Source organism: Panthera pardus, unplaced genomic scaffold (assembly GCF_024362965.1).
Source record: "Panthera pardus isolate Hobbes unplaced genomic scaffold, ASM2436296v1 HiC_scaffold_3, whole genome shotgun sequence".
In the NCBI taxonomy this organism is placed as follows: domain Eukaryota; kingdom Metazoa; phylum Chordata; class Mammalia; order Carnivora; family Felidae; genus Panthera; species Panthera pardus.
Genome location: NW_026526876.1, coordinates 31,280,615 through 31,298,053, shown reverse-complemented (window position 1 = coordinate 31,298,053; position 17,439 = coordinate 31,280,615). Strand labels below are relative to the sequence as shown.

At 36.2% G+C, this 17,439-nt stretch overlaps 1 protein-coding gene across 1 annotated transcript; it reads left to right on the top strand.

Moving 5' to 3' along the window:
- The first annotated feature begins 52 nt into the window (after nt 1–52).
- On the top strand, nt 53–15,697 carry MEIOC (meiosis specific with coiled-coil domain). The gene is made up of 8 exons (XM_019434772.2): nt 53–265; nt 844–978; nt 4,268–4,425; nt 7,279–7,383; nt 8,298–10,167; nt 10,711–10,845; nt 14,226–14,406; nt 14,828–15,697. Exons 1-8 carry the CDS (start codon nt 200–202, stop codon nt 15,055–15,057), a joined length of 2,880 nt encoding a protein of 959 aa, XP_019290317.2. The 5' UTR covers nt 53–199; the 3' UTR covers nt 15,058–15,697.
- The last annotated feature ends 1,742 nt before the right edge of the window (nt 15,698–17,439 follow it).

Sequence of the window (17,439 nt, the reverse complement as noted above, 5' to 3'; positions counted from 1 at the left end):
AATGTAACGGCCTCTCCCCCCGCCCCTCCCTCCCCACTCGGGTCCCCTCACCCACAGACTGGCTCCAGGCAGCGCCCGGGGCGGCAGCGACAGCGGCGGCAGCGGCGGGGTGCGGGCTGAGGGAGCCGGGCTTCGACGCCCCCCCCTCACCCCCGTACCCCAGGAGCTGTACCTAGTCCAGGAGGGGCTGGGGGGCTCCATGGAGGTGAGAGGCGGAGTCACCTGCCCGCCCTCTAGCCCCCCAGGCCTGAGGGAGGGACTTGAGGTAAACGGTGGGGACGGTCAGGGTCCGGGGGCGGTCGAGCTTGGAGGATGGCTACGGTGAGGAGAGGCGGAGAGCGGGAGCGTTCCCAGACGCGGTTCTCTGAGGAGTCCGCGGCCGCGCTGGAGAGTGCAGGTCGTCGGGGAGGATCCCCGACGGGACGCCCCGGCCGGTCGAGGCGCCGGTGCGGGCGGGGGGCGCTTCGGTCGGGGCCGGGCTCGGGTTGGGGGGCGCGACGCGGGCTGATAGGACGGGCGGGCCGGGCCGCGGTGGCCGCGACGCCGGGGCTACGGCCATCTCCTCCGCGTCGGGCGGCGGCGGCGCTGAGGCGATGGCCGGCGGCGTGGGCCTGTCACGGCCGTCGGGGGCCGCGCCTTTGCGGTCGGCCCGCAGGCGGCCCGAAGGCAGAGAGGGAAGCCCGGGGACAGAGGCGCCGGCCCCGGGATCGGGATCGGTGTCCTCAGAGCGGATTCCGAGTGGAGTGGCGAGAACAACGGCGGTGCCCCAGCCGTCCGTCGTTTCGGTCCTGCCTTTGCACTGCGTGATGCCTCTCCCGCTTCCTCCCTGTCCGTTTCGTGCAGCCCAAGGTAGCGTTCCGTGGAAGCGCGAATCGCTGCTGGAACCTCGGTGCCGACCCCAGCAGCAGGCTAACGGACGTGTTCAACAGCGTGATGCTGACCGACTCCACGTCCTTCTATGATTGCTACAAATCGCAGGTCCATCCTTTGTTAGAGGATTTTTTTTTTTTCTTCCCTAAATCAAACTCGTTTCCCGGAGCCCATTCATATAAGGTGTTGAAATTGCTCCCAAGTTTAGGACCAGAAAGCCAAGAACATTCTTTCTTTCTGTTTAAAAGCCGGTAATAATTTCAGTACAGAGTCTGCGCAGTTCCATACTTTGCTTTGAAAACAAGATCTTACATTATTCTTGCTTTCATTTTGTCCTCAGAAATGTAAGAAAATCCATACTTAGTAAGACCGTAAAATAGTTGTTGCTGCAACATTTAGTGCAAGTCGGCACAAACATGCCTTTGTTAATTTGAAGGTGAAGTTTTTCTTTACTGCTTCGCTTTCTGGCTTTAACAGGGTCTTGGATTACATGCTACCTTTTACTGCATCTAAAACATTTAGTTTTATTAATCATATTAAACCAGGCTTTGGGTAGTGTAAGTCATTTTCATTTGAAATTATTTATCCAGGACATCAGTGTTGATATTGTTATACTTTGAATTATAACAATAGCCCAAAATAAATAATTTTATTTAATCCTACAACTTTGTATATTACACCTGCTATACAGACTGAGAAGCTGAGGCTCAGCTTGATTCATGTCTTAAGTGACAAAGCCTAAGTGGACCCTAGGTCTTTTTCCTGCCAAGACCAGCATTCCACTGCTCTCCATATTGTTTTCACAGCTACTAAAATTTACGTGAATTTAATTTCAATCAAGTATATTCAGGGTATATAAGTGATACATTTTGCAGTTATCTAAACTGATTATTATGCCAAACCCAAGCATTTGGGAATTTAATTCCCATAAATGTTTAAAACATTCCCATAAATGTTTTAATTTAATTCCCAGATAGTTAAAATATAATTATGTTTTATTTTAGCTGTTTGTTTTATCCTAGAATACGAAATTGAAATCAATCTTATAAACCGATTTATTGCTAATACTCAAATCTTACTTTAAAATGTGAAACAAACTTGAAAGAATACTCCTAAAATGCATTTAGTTTCAAATACTGTGTATCTTGTTTGATATTTTTGATATTACATAATCTGAAAATACTTCTTTTAAGTCACTATCTCAAAAAGATGAACAATTACTTATGTCACTTTGGATGTTTCACACCTAAAAGAGAGTTAAAGTGGGTCTATGATAAAAATTTCAGAACTAAAGGAATAAAATTATGAATGATTCCAAAGATAAAAGCCTTTGCAAAAGTTATTGCTAGCTAAGAAATTCTAGAAAGTAGTTTTTAGTGACACAGCAAAATTATTTCGGTTCCTCAGTTTCCCCAGCTTCAGAATAGTCAGCATTATATGTATATATATGTATATACAAGACAGTTATAACATGTAGTTTTCAAATAGCAGTCATAACCGCAATTTAAACAAATGGTTGTAAAGTATTTGACATTTTTAAAGATTGGTGATTGGAAGATATTAATTTTCATATTTTATTGGTATAGTAAATATTTTGTTGGTATAGTGTTTAAATTTTTTTTTAATGTTTATTTATTTTTGAGAGAGAGAGAGAGAGAGAGAGACAGGGAGAGACAGCAACAGCGTGAGCAGGGGAGGGGCAGAGAGAGAGAGGGAGACACAGAATCCAAAGCAGGTTCCAGGCTCCAAGCTGTCAGCACAGAGCCCAACGTGGGGCCCGAACTCACTAACCGTGAGATCATGACCCGAGCCAAAGTCGGACGCTTAACCAACTGAGCCACCCAGGTGCCCCAGAAACTTAGTGTTTAAAGAGTTGTATTTCAATTATGTCTATGAAGAACAAAAATTTAAGAATACTTTGATCTAATATGTCTTCTCTATGTAAATTTTGTAAAAGCAATTAGAAAATATTTTTATCTAGGATTATATTTCCTCTGTATTTATAAGAAAATACTATTTCTACTGTGTCTAGATATTTATAGTTATTACATCTCAGATTTCATTTGGAGAGTTAAAATATGTGAATGTATACTTTCAGACCTCTTTAAAGAAGCATTTTCAGAATAAAATACATCTAAATAAGTTTAATCTTTATTATTTAAATTCATTCTGTTTTAAGTATTTAAAATTATTTTCACTGCATATCAATCCCTCTTGAAAAGAGGCAGTATTTTATTTGTTTATTTGCTTATTTTTGAGAGAGAGAGAGAGAGCATGCATGTGAGCAAGGGAGAGGGGCAGAGGGAAAGAGAGAGAATCTTAACTAGGCTCCAAGCTCAGGGCAGAGCCCATCATGGGCCTTGATCCCACAATTGTGAGATCATGACCTGAGCCAAAATCCAGAGTCAGACGTTTAACCAGCTGAGCCACTCAGATGCCCTAAGAGGCAGTATTTTAAGTGAATAAAATCTTAAAACTCAAACTTTTACCTTACTTACCCAAATTATAGAACCATTCACAAAAAAAGAAAAATGACACCTAGTGAGTGTTGATACTTCGATCTGAGTGAAGAAAGAAGAAAAAGAAAAATGAGCTTGTATTTTTCTTCTAATTGTAGTAATAGATTTTAAATTTCTGAAGACATAAAATTTTATATATCATCATTTTTATAATATCTCTTAGAAATAGAAACTAGGCTGAAAATTAAAAGATATTCTTTAAAAGTTCCTACAGTAGGAGTAAGAAGGCCTTGAGTTTGGGTTTAGTTTTGTCACCTATCAGCTCAATAACTTGTAGCCTCAGTTTCCTTGTTTTTATAGCACAGTACTCTTGTCACAAGGTTGACTGAATATAATGTTATGTAGAATTTCTTTGCAAATTCCATATGAATAAATGTACATTCACCTTTTTTTCCCCCCACAGATTAGGGGCATTAAGACTGAATTTGGTAAATGATTTCTTGAAAATAACACTGCTAGTGTCTACATAACACTCATCTGTTAAAAAAAATTATAAGTGCAGTAATTGTGGGTATTTCATACCAGGGATAAGCAACAAATACTGATCAAATCTGCTGAGTGCCTGATTTTGTAAACAAAATTTTATTGGAACATAGCTATGCCCTTTACATATTGTCTATGGTTTGCTTTGGTGCTAGAACAGCAGAGTTGAGAAGTTTTGACAGAGACCTCACCAGCAATCCCTAAAATATTTATTGTGGCCATTTACAGATAACATTCATGAACCCCTAGTGGAAAGTAAGTTTAAGTGGCTTAGTCTAGATTTTAAGTCTCCCAACTCCTACGCATGTGTTATTTCCTCTCGTATCTCATTATTTCACTAATATTCTGTGTAATTTTGATGTGTTTGATGTGCAAACATGTCTTTAAATTTTCAGAGTGAAGACAGTGTTGACCTAAGGCAGACCTATACTCCACTTTCTTCATCAGCAGAATATTCAAGTTCTATAGATTCTTCACTTTTCTATGCACCATGGTCTACTTATGGAGATGATACTAAACAGCCTTCTAATTCTCAGATCAATGTAAAGAACAGGTAAATTAATAAATCATATTTTTCAGGCTAAATGAAAACTTTTAAAGTTTGATTACATGGGAACCCAGTTGTATTAGCTCTTTATTCCTTACATCAGCATTTTAATGTTATGGCATTACAATATTATGTTTATCAAACTTTTAGAAACCCTACACTGGGCAGTTCTGTGTTGTAATTTTTAGCTCATTACTTTTTGTTTATTCATTAGAGGCAACCCTTAGTGAGTAAATCTTAAGTTCCTCTTTCTAAAGATGACTTATATACATGGGTAATTTTTAGATCTATTTTTCATCCAATTTAATCTAAATTTTCAGTAATTATTTCCTTCACAAGTGTAGAGCAAGCAGGATTTTATCAAACGTAAGATTGATTGATTGATTGATTGATTTTTGAGAGAGAGAGAGAAGGAGCGAGCAGGGAAGGGGCAGAGAGAGAGGGAGAGAGAATCCCAAGCAGGCTCCATGTTGTCAGCATGGAGCCCAGTGAGGGCCTTGATCTCACAAACTGCAACATCATAACCTGAGATGAAATCAAGAGCATGACGCCCAACCGACTGTGCCACCCAGACCCTTCTAGTTATTAAAAAAAAATTTTTTTAATGTTTTATTTATTTTTGAGACAGGGAGAGACAGAGCATGAACAGGGGAGGGGCAGAGAGAGGGAGACACAGAATCTGAAACAGGCTCCAGGCTCTGAGCTGTTAGCACAGAGCCCGACGCGGGGCTCGAACCCACAGACCACGAGATCATGACCTGAGCCGAAGTCAGCCGCTTAACCGACTGAGCCACCCAGGCGCCCCTCTAGTTATTTTTTAATTCCATTAATATTAGAGGCCTAACTCTGCCAGATCTCTCATACTAGGGATATTACAATTAACACGGCAAATATTATCTCCAACTTTATAGCTCTTACAATAAAGATGATGATGATGATGATGATGATGACAACGATGACAGTGACGACTTGCTGGGCACAAGTATAGTGAGGTTTAAAAAGAAGTATAGTATATTATGGGAGCCTGTTGGAAAGAGAAGTCTAAAGGAGTAACATCTACCTTTATTTTAATTATGTATAAGGGAGCAGTTGATAGATGCTGTTGCAGCTTTAGTTTAATTGGACAATAATTATTTTTAAAATCTTATATGTTCTTTTTTTTTTTAAGCTTCTTTTTAAACTCTATACCCAACGTGGGTATGCTGTACCAACTGAGCCTGCCAGGCACCCTCCTTAAAAATCTTATTAATTAAAAAATGTTTTTAAAATGTTAAAAATTGGGGTGTCTGGCTGGCTCAGTCAGTGGAGCATGTGACTCTTGATCTTGGGGTCATGAGTTTGAGCCTCATGTTGGGTATAGAGATTACCTTCAAAAAAGTTAAAATTTTGAAAATTTTGGTGAGTTCTGTATAATAGTGATCTTATTAGAAAGACTATATAATATATAATTCTACAAAAATATTTTTTCAGTTGATATATGTTCATTGAAAAAATTCACACTTTACAGAAATCATAAAAGAAAGTGGAAATTCACCTTAACCCTTAACAGTTCCCAATAACAAGTATTAGTAGTTTAGTATTTATTACATTGAATTATTTTAGAGATATACTAATATATTATTATATCAAAAAACTTATCCAATCTTTTTGAAATAACACAATATAGCAGAAAAAGCATTAGACTTGTAGGCAGACCATTTGTTCAGCAGGTGTACAGTATAACAAATCACATACACTTATAAAATACAAGTTTCTTAAGATCTCAAATGATCGTTCTTCAATAGCTGAATGATTACTAATACCTGCCCATCTTATGTTATGAAGATCAATGAACTATTTGAGTATTATGCAAATATAAAGGTATTTTTATTTCTAAGATGTCCTAACACTATGAAATGTTAGAAATAAAGTACGAGAAAATAAGAAGCTATAACTTAAAGCAACATATTACTTCTAGGAACAGATTAGTTGAAATAGATAGGACATTAAATAGACGGGACATTAATAGATAGGCACCAATTTCCCATCTCCTTGTGGTTTTTACATTTTGTATTATTTAGACAGCATTAGTCACAAGGTGGGATTTCAGATACATAGAGCTCCAGTTACTGTAGTAAGGATTTAGGGATAGCCAACAAATCTGTTAGATTTAAGTGACAACTGTAATATTGCTGTGGTATCTAGGATGACCATATCACATTTCACTTTTTAAATCCAACATTTGGTTTAAAGAGTCACAAAAATAGAGTAGCGGATTCGTATGGTTTCCAAATCACAAATGAAAAAACTGAGCAAGTGTTGACGGAATAACGTATAATGGGACCAGATATGCTTTTAGAAGCAGCCGTGGTGCCAAGTGTGTCTAAAACATCGTAAGTCAGAGATTTATATCTTGGAACTTAAAATGAATAGCATGTGTTTGGGAGAAACAAGAGTTAAGCATACATTGCAAACTAGACATAGGATTTGAAATGGAGAAACATGTACCATAGGCACTATGCTAAATTGGAAAATATTCTTTAAAAAAAAAAAAAAGAGTGGGAGGTGCAGAGAGAGAAAGGAGAGAGAGAGAATCACAAGCATGCTCCATACCACCAGCACATAGTCCAACACGGGGCCCAAACCCACTGTAAGATCATAACCCAAGCAGAAATCAAGAGTCAGACGCTCAACTGACTGAGCCACCTAGGCTCCCCTAAAGTGGAAAATGTTGTTGCCTCTTTATTTGAAATGATGGGATAAATTCAATCCAGATATTTTATAGAAAAATAATAGTATAAGAAGTCTGGAAATAGAAATCAATATATTGAATTTCAGTATGAGGAAAATAATTTACATGTGATATTCATTTATTTTTAGTTTTCAAACGGAAAGAAATGACTATGGCAGTGAAACAGACTTATATGGACTTGTGTCTAACATTTTGGAAGAACAAGACAAGTCACAGCCATATTTTGCTGAGGGGTTAGTATATTATATAAGCTACATGGTATATAGTAAGCTTTTAAATTCACACATACTAGATTACTGTATTTATTAGCTTTTATTTTTACTTAATAGGGGATCATCTGACAATAGACATCTTAATTCAAATATTTGTTTCTAGCAGCCTTGACTTTGCTGAGGTACTTGCCATACAATTGGAAGTTTCAGACTTTAATTTGCTATTAAGAACTTTCCTTTGGAAAGTTATTCTTGCATAATTCAGAGCTATTTCCTTTGAGTTCTAAAGTTTGGCTTAAAGAGTACAAATTCCAAAGAGCTTTTATACATCTATCCTAAAGAATAAAACTATCATTGCTGGTATGCAGAAATACGTATGGACTTTGTTCTTATGGTAAAAATTTTTTAAATACACTTTGATTGATTTTTCGGGGATGGAGGCCATATTACCCAAATGTGGTACTTCATAAATAGGGAAATATGCAGCACACATGTAACCAATTAAAATATTTTAATTTTAGTAATAGTTTTATCAAAGTACATCTTTTTCATTTAAAAAAATGTGGTCAACAACATTTTTGTATTCTATAATAACCTAATTAAAGGAAAAACTTATTTTGTTTTCTGCTTACTGTAGATAAACAATTCATGCAAGACCATGTAGTCCCCAGCCTCAGGCCTCAGTTGATGCCTCTTGGGAAAGTATACTGAAGACATATCAAGATAAAAATGCATATTAATGTAGTATGTGGCACATTTCAAGTGATAGAAAATTATTTGGATGTAATGGTAATTTATAAGGCAAGGTTAGAAAGGATTAGATAATGGGGAAGTGAGGCAATATAAATGTTTTGAGAACCTGTTCTACCTTCTCCACTGAGAAAATAAAGTCATTTAAAATCTGAGTTGTAATTAAATATATTTACTTGTTCTAGGACCTGCTCCTCCAATTTAAAGTCAGTTTGGCCAGTGAACACAAGCAGATTTGCAGATCACCATGACCTCTTAACAGAAACCAAAAGGCCAATAGATACAGCCATCTCTCAGCAAGCTTTTTATAGTGGTGAATCTGTGTCAGCAGTGGAAAAGCAATACCTGCATAATAGTAATCTAACACCACAGCAAAAAATAGATGAACTTTATCATGGATTTACTGGGTTAGACCTTGAAGAACAATGGATGTACCCCTCACGAAGTGATCATTCTAATTGTTACAATATCCAGACAAATGATACAGCTAAGACAACATTCCAAGATTTTCCATTTATCAAAAACTGTTTTACATCACAGACTGGTCTGTCTGACATCATGAAAGAATCAGGAATTGATACTTACTCTTATGGAAGAGAGAAAATATGTGCTAAATGTCTTGAAGCACCATTCCAGCAAAAAATGGCAGAGATGTTTCTTTCTCAATTTAATAGATACAGCGAAAACACAGATTATTGTAGATACCCAGAATATGTTCATCCTAATAAGGTTAAGCTTAATAAGTGTTCAAATTTTAATGTCCAGGATAGTAAAAAATTAGCCAATGGCACACCTGAAATACCAACTGTAGAAGCAGACACATACACAAAGTTATTTCAGGTTAAACCAGCAAATCAGAAAAAAATGGAAGAGACAATAGCTGACCAGCAGAATTTCACATTTCCAAAAACCACACCACATCTGACAGAAAAACAGTTGGCAAATGAGGCAGCTTTCACTGCTGATTTTGGCTTAAAATCAGAATATGGACTAAAACCTCATGCGGGTTGTCCAGCTAATAATGATTTTGCTAATGTCACAGAAAAACAACAGTTTACTAAACCTGACCCCTCAAATTCTGAGTATTTTAAATCTGTGAATTTATTATCAAACTCAGCAACACCTTCAGGAGGTATCAGCTTAAACAGACCAACCTGGATGAATGTCCAAACAAAAAATAACACTCCTATTCCTTATCGAAATCAAGGTAACTTGATGAAATTAAATAGTCACTTAAGTGTAGCTTCTAAAGGTTCTAACCATTCTTCAGATTTCCCCCAACTATCATCCACAAATTTAACCCCAAATAGCAGTTTATTTCAGAAGTATTGCCAAGAAAATCCTTCAGCATTTTCTAGTTTTGATTTCAGTTACAATGGTGCAGAAAGAATTCAATCTGTCAATCACATGGAAGGACTGACAAAGACTGGAGAAGAAAATCTCTTTGAATCAGTTACTGATAAAAAAATAAAGCAGCCAAATGGATTTTGTGATAACTATGCAACTCAGCAGTATGGGATCATTGAAAATGTAAACAAACATAATTTTCAAGCTAAGTCTCAGAGTGGACATTATGATGCTGAGGAAGGTCCAAAGCACTTAGATGGCTTATCTCAAAATACGTATCAAGATCTGTTGGAGTCACGGGGTCATTTTAATAGCCACAGACAGGGAAGTGGAGACAACAATATTAATAGCCGTGTGAATCGCACACAGGCATCATGCTTTTCTAATAATTATATGATGGGAGATTTAAGGCATAATCAGAGTTTTCAACAAGTTGGTTCAAATGGGTTTCCCCTAAGATCCACTCACCCATTTGGCCATTCAGTTGTTCCACTGTTGGATTCTTATATGTTTTCTTACAATGACTTAAGCCATTTGTACCCTTATTTTAATGATATGATGTATGGTGATAATTCGTTTTCTGGTTTCGTGCCAACTTTTGGATTTCAAAGACCAGTTAAAACCCATAGTGGACCAGCCAGTGAACTTCATATTCGACTAGAAGAGTGCTATGAACAACGGAGAGCATTAGAAAAGGAGAGAAAAAAGGTAATACAAATCTATCCATTTAGGAGTAACTTGGGATGTTCTCTCTGCCTATCTTCATTTTGTTAGTGTAGTTCAAGAGTACTTGGCCTTATTTCTAAGCTGAATTCTTCCATAATGTACAGTATTTAAGTCCATGACTATAAGGAATTAGCTGACATAACTAAAAAAATGTGAGGCTTAAAAAATTGTTATTTATATAAAGTTGGGGGTTTTTTGCCTGTGAAGTAGACTTTTTCCTTAATGAGCCAAAAGTTTACTACTTTGGGGGCTCCTGGCTGGCTTTGTTGGAAGAGCATGTGACTCTTGATATCAGAGTTTTATAAGTTCAAGTCCCACATGAGGTGCAGGGAGACTTGCAGGTATTTTATATGCATTAAATATAGAAAATACAGTGGTGTTGTGGTTTGCATTTGTTCTGTTTGATACTGAAACAATTTTAAAGTAGTCATTTTCAATTTATTTATTAGACCTATGAGAAATGTCACTCATAACTGAATCATATTTAGAAAACTCAGCATCTAAAAATTATATAATTTTTTACAGACTGAATTGGCCCTGGCCAAGAATTACCCAGGAAAAAAAGTATCCAGTACTAACAACACTCCAATTCCAAGGCTGACCTCCAACCCATCTCGAGTTGATCGCTTAATTGTGGACGAACTTCGAGAACAAGCCAGAGTAAGCTGTAAAAACATCCAATGATGGATTATTTCATTGCTTGATAAAATTTTAAAGCATTTCAGCAAGTCAGAGTTCTGAATGATTTTTAAATCACATTTATGCATAATTCTCTGAAATAATTATCTTTTCCATGCTTGGTCCTACAACTATGATTAATAGTCAGGAAAGGAGAAATAGCACCCCCTCAATCCTTTAAAAAAATTTTTTAACGTTTATTTTTGAGACAGAGAGACATAGCATGAATGGGGGAAAGTCAGAGAGAGAGAGGGAGACACAGAATCTGAAACAGGCTCCAGGCTCTGAGCTGTCAGCACAGAGCCCCACACGGGGCTCGAACTCACGGAGTGCGAGATCATGACCTGAGCAGAAGTTGGACGCTTAATCAACTGAGCCACCCAGGCACCCCTCAATCCTTTTAAAAGTAGGTTTAGTAGGTGCACCTGGGTGGCTCAGTTGATTAAGGGTTCAACTCTTGATTTCCCCTTAGGTCATGATCTCACAGTTCATGGGATCAAGCCACGCATCAGGCTCTGCACTGACAGCATGGAGCCTGCTTGGGATTCTCTCTCTGCTTTCTCTGCTCTCTCTCTCTCTCTCTCAAAATAAAAAAATGAACATTAAAAAAAAGTAGGTTTAGGAATTTAAATGGTTTCTCTTTAAGAAATCTATATCATCAATACAGCTAACTCTCAACAGAATTTTAAAGCAAAAATAATTTTGAATATTATTTATAAAGTCCCATTTCTCTAACAAAACAAAACCAAAAAAAAAACCCCATTTGTTTTCTAGCTAGATGAGCAAGCTGTATTTGCATTATACAAAATGGGACATTAACAGGGAATTACTGTTTTCTTAACCCTGCACACTTGAGTTATTCAACAAACATTAAGTGTATCCAACAATGTATTAAATACTGATAAACTGAAAAAATACTGAAGAATGTAGGTATGCATAAATTTATAAAATAGCTTTGTTTTAGAAAAGTAGTATATCACTTCAAATGTAAAGAATCCTGACGTTAGGTCATTTTCTAATTTAACAAATGATTATTTCTATTACCTCCTTTGAAATTTCAGAATTTTCTAGAATTTAATACAGTAGGGTAAAGTTTTTCTTTTTTGACCTTCCTCTTTTAAAAACTTACACTGTTTTTCAAATATGATAAAAGATTCCTGGGAGGGGCGCCTGGCTGGCTTAGTTGGAGGAGGAGCATTTGACTCTTGATCTGAAAGTCATAGGTTTGAGCCCCACACTGAGCATAGACATTACTTAAAAAAAAACAAAAACAAAAACAAATTCCTGGGAAAAAGCACACAGTGAAGACAGCTTACTTCTATGATTGAATAAAAGCCATTTTAGGAACCAGAAAAATCAACATAGCAGAGTCTGTTTTATTGAACATCAGTTTCATCTACTTTGCTGTCTTTAAAATATAGATATGAATTACTTCAATGGAAAAGAGTGATTTTTACCTAGCTTTCAGTTGGTCGGTTGAAATTCTTTTATCAAATTTGTAAATTCTTACAATGGATTTATCAGTATTATAGTCAGATACCAACATGGGTTACAGCCAGATGTTAATAAAAACTTCAATCTTTTATTACTTTTTCTTAAAACCATTCCAAGTTAGGGGTGCCTGGGTGGCTTGGTCGGTTAAGCGTCTGACTTCGGCTCAGGTCATGATCTCACGGTCCGTGAGTTCGAGCCCTGTGTCGGGCTCTGTGCTGACAGCTCAGAGCCTGGAGCCTGTTTCAGATTCTGTGTCTCCCTCTCTCTCTGCCCCTCCCCTCTTCATGCTCTGTCTCTGTCTCAAAAATAGATAAACGTTAAAAAAAATTTTTTTTTTTAAATAAAAAAAAACCATTCCAAGTTAAAAGTCCTTTTTCTCAGCAACGCATTTCTAGGCAATTAATCAAGGAATTGCAAACTTTAAATAAACTTTTTCAGCTTTGCTTATGCTTCACATTAATTTAGGTTATGTTTATAGCTGTTGTAATAATTTATCTATATTTAGCAACATTAGGGGCACCTGCATGGCTCATTCGGTTAAGCATCTGACTTTGGTTCAGGTCATGATCTCATAGTCCGTGAGTTCGAGCCCCGTGTCGGGCTCTGTGCTGAAAGCTCAGAACTTGGAACCTGCTTTGGATCCTGGGTCTTCCTCTTTCTCTGCCCCTCCCCTCCCCTGCTCATGCTCTCTCTCTCTCAAAAATAAATAAACATTAAAAAAAATTTTTTTTATATTTAGCAACATTAGACCGATGATCACAAAGGGCAAAAATATTTTTACATGTACTATTTTCTGGTTTGCAGGTTTTATACAATTCTGAAAAGAACCACCTTTTTTATTAAAAATCACCTGTGCAAATTTCTTTACACTTACCATTTATTTAAATGATTCTTTTAAAAATACATAGTTAGAAAAAAATGTGTAATTAGTAGCTCACTGGAGTTTTTCTATGTGATTTTTCCTTTTTTTTCTTTTGTTGTTTTGTTTCCTCCTCAAAGATCCTGGTGGGTTCTGTAATTGGGAGGAAAATATTTAATAACTGTGTACTTATGTTTTCTCCATAGACCCAAAGTGGCATTACTCCACAGAAACTTGAAATGAGCGTGAGGTTAGAGGCATTCATTCAGGTGCCATTAGTTTCTTCACTGAGAGATAGTTTTCTCCTCTCCCCAGTCACTGAACACCAGTCACTGAACACAGAAGGTCTTCTGTGAATTTTAAATCATTTAGTTCCCAAAGGCAATGACTATATTTATTTGATGTTCAAATCCTAATTATTGAAAAAGTTCTCTTTCCATACACCTTTCAAGTTTAGAATTTGAGATATAGGTATATGCAACTATGAATTGTACTCCCCTTACTGATCCTACTGGATTAGGGATTCCTTAAAACTACCACTAGTATGATCTGAATATTTCTGATTTTCAAAAGGAGGATATTGAAAGCCCAGAAAGGACTTGCCAAAGTCAGGATTAATCAGTCTAGGACTTCTCCCTTTTTAGCTCAATGTTTTTCCCTTTAGATTACACTACCTCCTAAAAATGTTTTATTTGCAGGCTGTTCTCTTATTTGCCAAAAACAATATTAGATCTTAAATTTACACACCCTGTCAGTGACATGGAAATGTTTAAATGTTTGATTTTTTAACTGTTTATTCCCAGTAACTGATTACCGAAACAAGTAGGTACAAAAGACTGCCTTAACATCTTTATTTTCCCCAGCATGGTGTCAGTACACAGTAGGCATTCAAGTATTTATTTGACGAATATTACTGCTCTCATCTCTATTCTACTTCATTGAAAATTTGTTCTTAAAGACAGAGCAATGTGGTTACATGCCTTATCAAAATTTAAAATGTTTCCCTTAGGTTGTGACTCTACTAGGCAAAATGGAACGTCTTCGAAGCTCTCCCCTTCATGCCAATATCTCTACTGCTCTTGATAGACACTTGGAGTCCATTCACATTGTACAGTCACGTAGAAAGGATGAAATTGTTAATGCTTCAAATCGGCAAAGGCAAGGAGTTCCTAGATGCCAAGATGACAGAGGTATAAGTGTTAATGCGTATTCTGTTGATAAGGCAGTGAGATAATTTGAATGTTGTTAAAATCAGATTCTGAGTTTAAAGGTTGGATTTCCAAAATTTACACTTAGCTAAAGGTAAATTGGTAAATCATGCCCACATAATTTACTCCATAAGTACTTCGGTCAGTTTTGTTAATTTTACCCATTTAATTACAACTCTCAAAGTCTGTGTTCTCCCCAAAGCATAGTCATTGTCACACAAGTCAGAAACAGTATCAACACTTTTTGATATTAAGTCAAATAGTTAACTCAGTCAATAGCCACCTATCTCTTATGAAAATAATAATGTTTGATCATTTAATAGCACAGCATTGTGCTTTTTAAGAGTTAAAGGATACATAAAAGGCATCTAATATGAACTGACACTGAGTGTTTTCTTTACAGATGTTTTTGCCCTTGCTTCAGCAATTAAAGAGATGTGTGTGGCTACTCGGAAAGCACGCACTACCCTGTGGTGTGCACTTCAGATGACCTTGCCAAAAACAGCCAGTACAGCTGGCCAAACAGATGTGGAAGAGGCTTTACAAGATACAGTAAACTGTGAAGATAAAGTCCATGAAAACATAAATAATAGCAATCCAATGAACCAGAGAGGTGAAGCAAACAAACATTAAGGAAATGCCAGCAGAAGAGTAAAAAGCTGATAAGTAAATGTATCAAGACATGCTAAAAAATTTTAATGAACTTGTCAAACTTGAAAACTTCAGTACATTAATTTTCTTCCAGATTTAAAGTTAGTACCTTAATGAAGTTTAACTTCTATTCAAAAATCTTCTATTTGGAATGGATCAGATACCATAGTTTAAGGTGAACTCAGAAAGTTGACTACTCTAGGGAGTTCTGAGTAGTCACAGATAACAAGTTTAAGTTAATTAAATATTTCCTAACAGCTAAACTATTGCTTAAGCCCATTTGCAGTGCAGGTAAATGCAAATGTGAAATTGTTCTAGAAGATAAGTTTCATTTAGGTCTGCCTTAGTAAGTATAATTCCAAATAATGAATCTAAGTGACTGTAACCCAATTATGGCTACAGTCTAGTAACCAAGACAAGTTTTGACTGTGATATAACTGTGTTTTCCTTACAAAACTGGATAATACCTAGGAAACCAAGGAAAACAAGGATGAACCCAATATTCATGTAAAAATTTAATATTTAAAAATACTACCATATTTATAAATTTGAAATCTTAGTGCCTGCGTATATGGAGGGAAATCCATCTGATTCTCCTAAATTAGTGATAAAAGTGCCAGTGTAAAAAATTTAATTATACTATCAATTATTAAATATTTCCAGTCTTAAAGTATTTAAATTGAATCAAAAACAAAACATTTCCTTTATCTGGATCTTTTAGACTTGATGCACAGTAACTAAAATAATGACTATTGTTTTAATACCCCTATGAGGTAATAATACCCTTATGAGCATTTTATGAGGGTATCACGAAGTTCTAAAATATACTTTTTTAAGGTTAATCTTTAGTTTAGTTTGCAGTTGGTTAGTGTATATTTTGTGTAGTTGTGTTCATTAGTTAGCTTCTGTATTTTTTTAAAAGAGCTCTTGAAAGCTTGGCTTTTTCTGTTTCTCATCACTTAATATCTTTGTATGAAACCCAAGTAATTTATTCATTAATATGAAATGTTGGTATTATATGACTCAGATCTTGGGTTTTAACATTTCTAGCATGAGTTAAACTATAATATAATGTACTGATGAAATTTAATTGAACTATCCTTGACTGGAAACACTGATGTTTTAAATGGTGTTTTTCCTAGTTTTAGAAATCCTGGTATTAAAGAGTGTAATCACACCACATAAATTTTCTTTAGATGATGTGCGGAAGAAACTGATTGAGAATGCAGGAGTAACTGTAGGGAGAAACATTTTGGTCACTGATATGCTTTAGAACTACCCAAATGAATTACATTGAGGGTAGTCAAATAAAATAGATCACCCCACCACAGTCACTGCATGGAAAGTGGTTAAGTTTGACATAAGACATGTTGGATGTTATGAAAACAAATACTGTACTGAATTTAGTCTCTCAGGAAAAAATTAATAAATTACTTTGTTGAAAATATTTGGTTTCATTTTTTTACATCTCTGTATTAGTTTCTAACCTTAAGTATCACAAAGGTCATAAAACCAGTCAAATTTCATTTCACTGATAAGAACTGGAGCCGAGTTTTATATTTCATCAACAAGAATATTGGTAGACAAAGCAATGCCATTCAGATATCCTTGCATTGAACCTCCCCTCCTTCAAAGATGAAATTTTTGCTTTGCCTTTATACTAATCCAGGCAAACCAAAATAAAAATTCTGGATAAGTTTTTACATGACCGTTGTCAGAAATGAAACACTAGTCTATTCATAAAAACCAAACAAAAATTATTTGAAATTTTGTTAATCACATCACCCTGCAGATAATTCTCAAATTAGTTGGTTATCCCCTTCTATAGGTATACTCTCTAATGGATGGTTCTTATATACTGTACTTCTGAATAACAATCTATAAGAACAAAAAATTAACATCACACATAATCTGTAATGAAACTGATGTTCCCATTATTTCTCATCCAAAAGAATTTGATGTACTCCATTTCTTTTAATAGACAAAGCAATTTATATAAAAGTGGTTGAAAATTACCTTGAATTATATCAGTGTCCTTCCACTTGAACCATCCGCTACTTTATAAAGTTTTAGAGGGTTGGGAATTAATGTTATGACTGAAATTCTGATTTTGGCTTAAAATGTCAATCACACTATAAAAGATACAGTTGTTTAAAATTTGCCCTTTGCAATATTGAACATTTTAGACATAAAGGATTTCTCAGCACCTGAATTAAGTGGATAACCTTACTCCAAGTCTAAGGAGCTGATCCTTTTTTCTTACTTAAACATTAGCTCAGGATATACCTAACTGTAGAATACGTAATAGAAACTACATAATTGCAAGTACTCTTCGGGGATTCATGGATATAACCTGACTCTGCT

What these genes read in the sequence shown, in the direction of transcription:
- MEIOC (XM_019434772.2), top strand. Translation starts at nt 200, where the DNA reads ATGGAGGTGAGAGGCGGAGTCACCTGCCCGCCCTCTAGCCCCCCAGGC. An exon ending in TAGAAAAGGAGAGAAAAAAG is followed by an intron (nt 10,168 to 10,710) that starts GTAATACAAATC and finishes AATTTTTTACAG; the next exon opens with ACTGAATTGGCCCTGGCCAA. An exon ending in AACTTCGAGAACAAGCCAGA is followed by an intron (nt 10,846 to 14,225) that starts GTAAGCTGTAAA and finishes TGTTTCCCTTAG; the next exon opens with GTTGTGACTCTACTAGGCAA.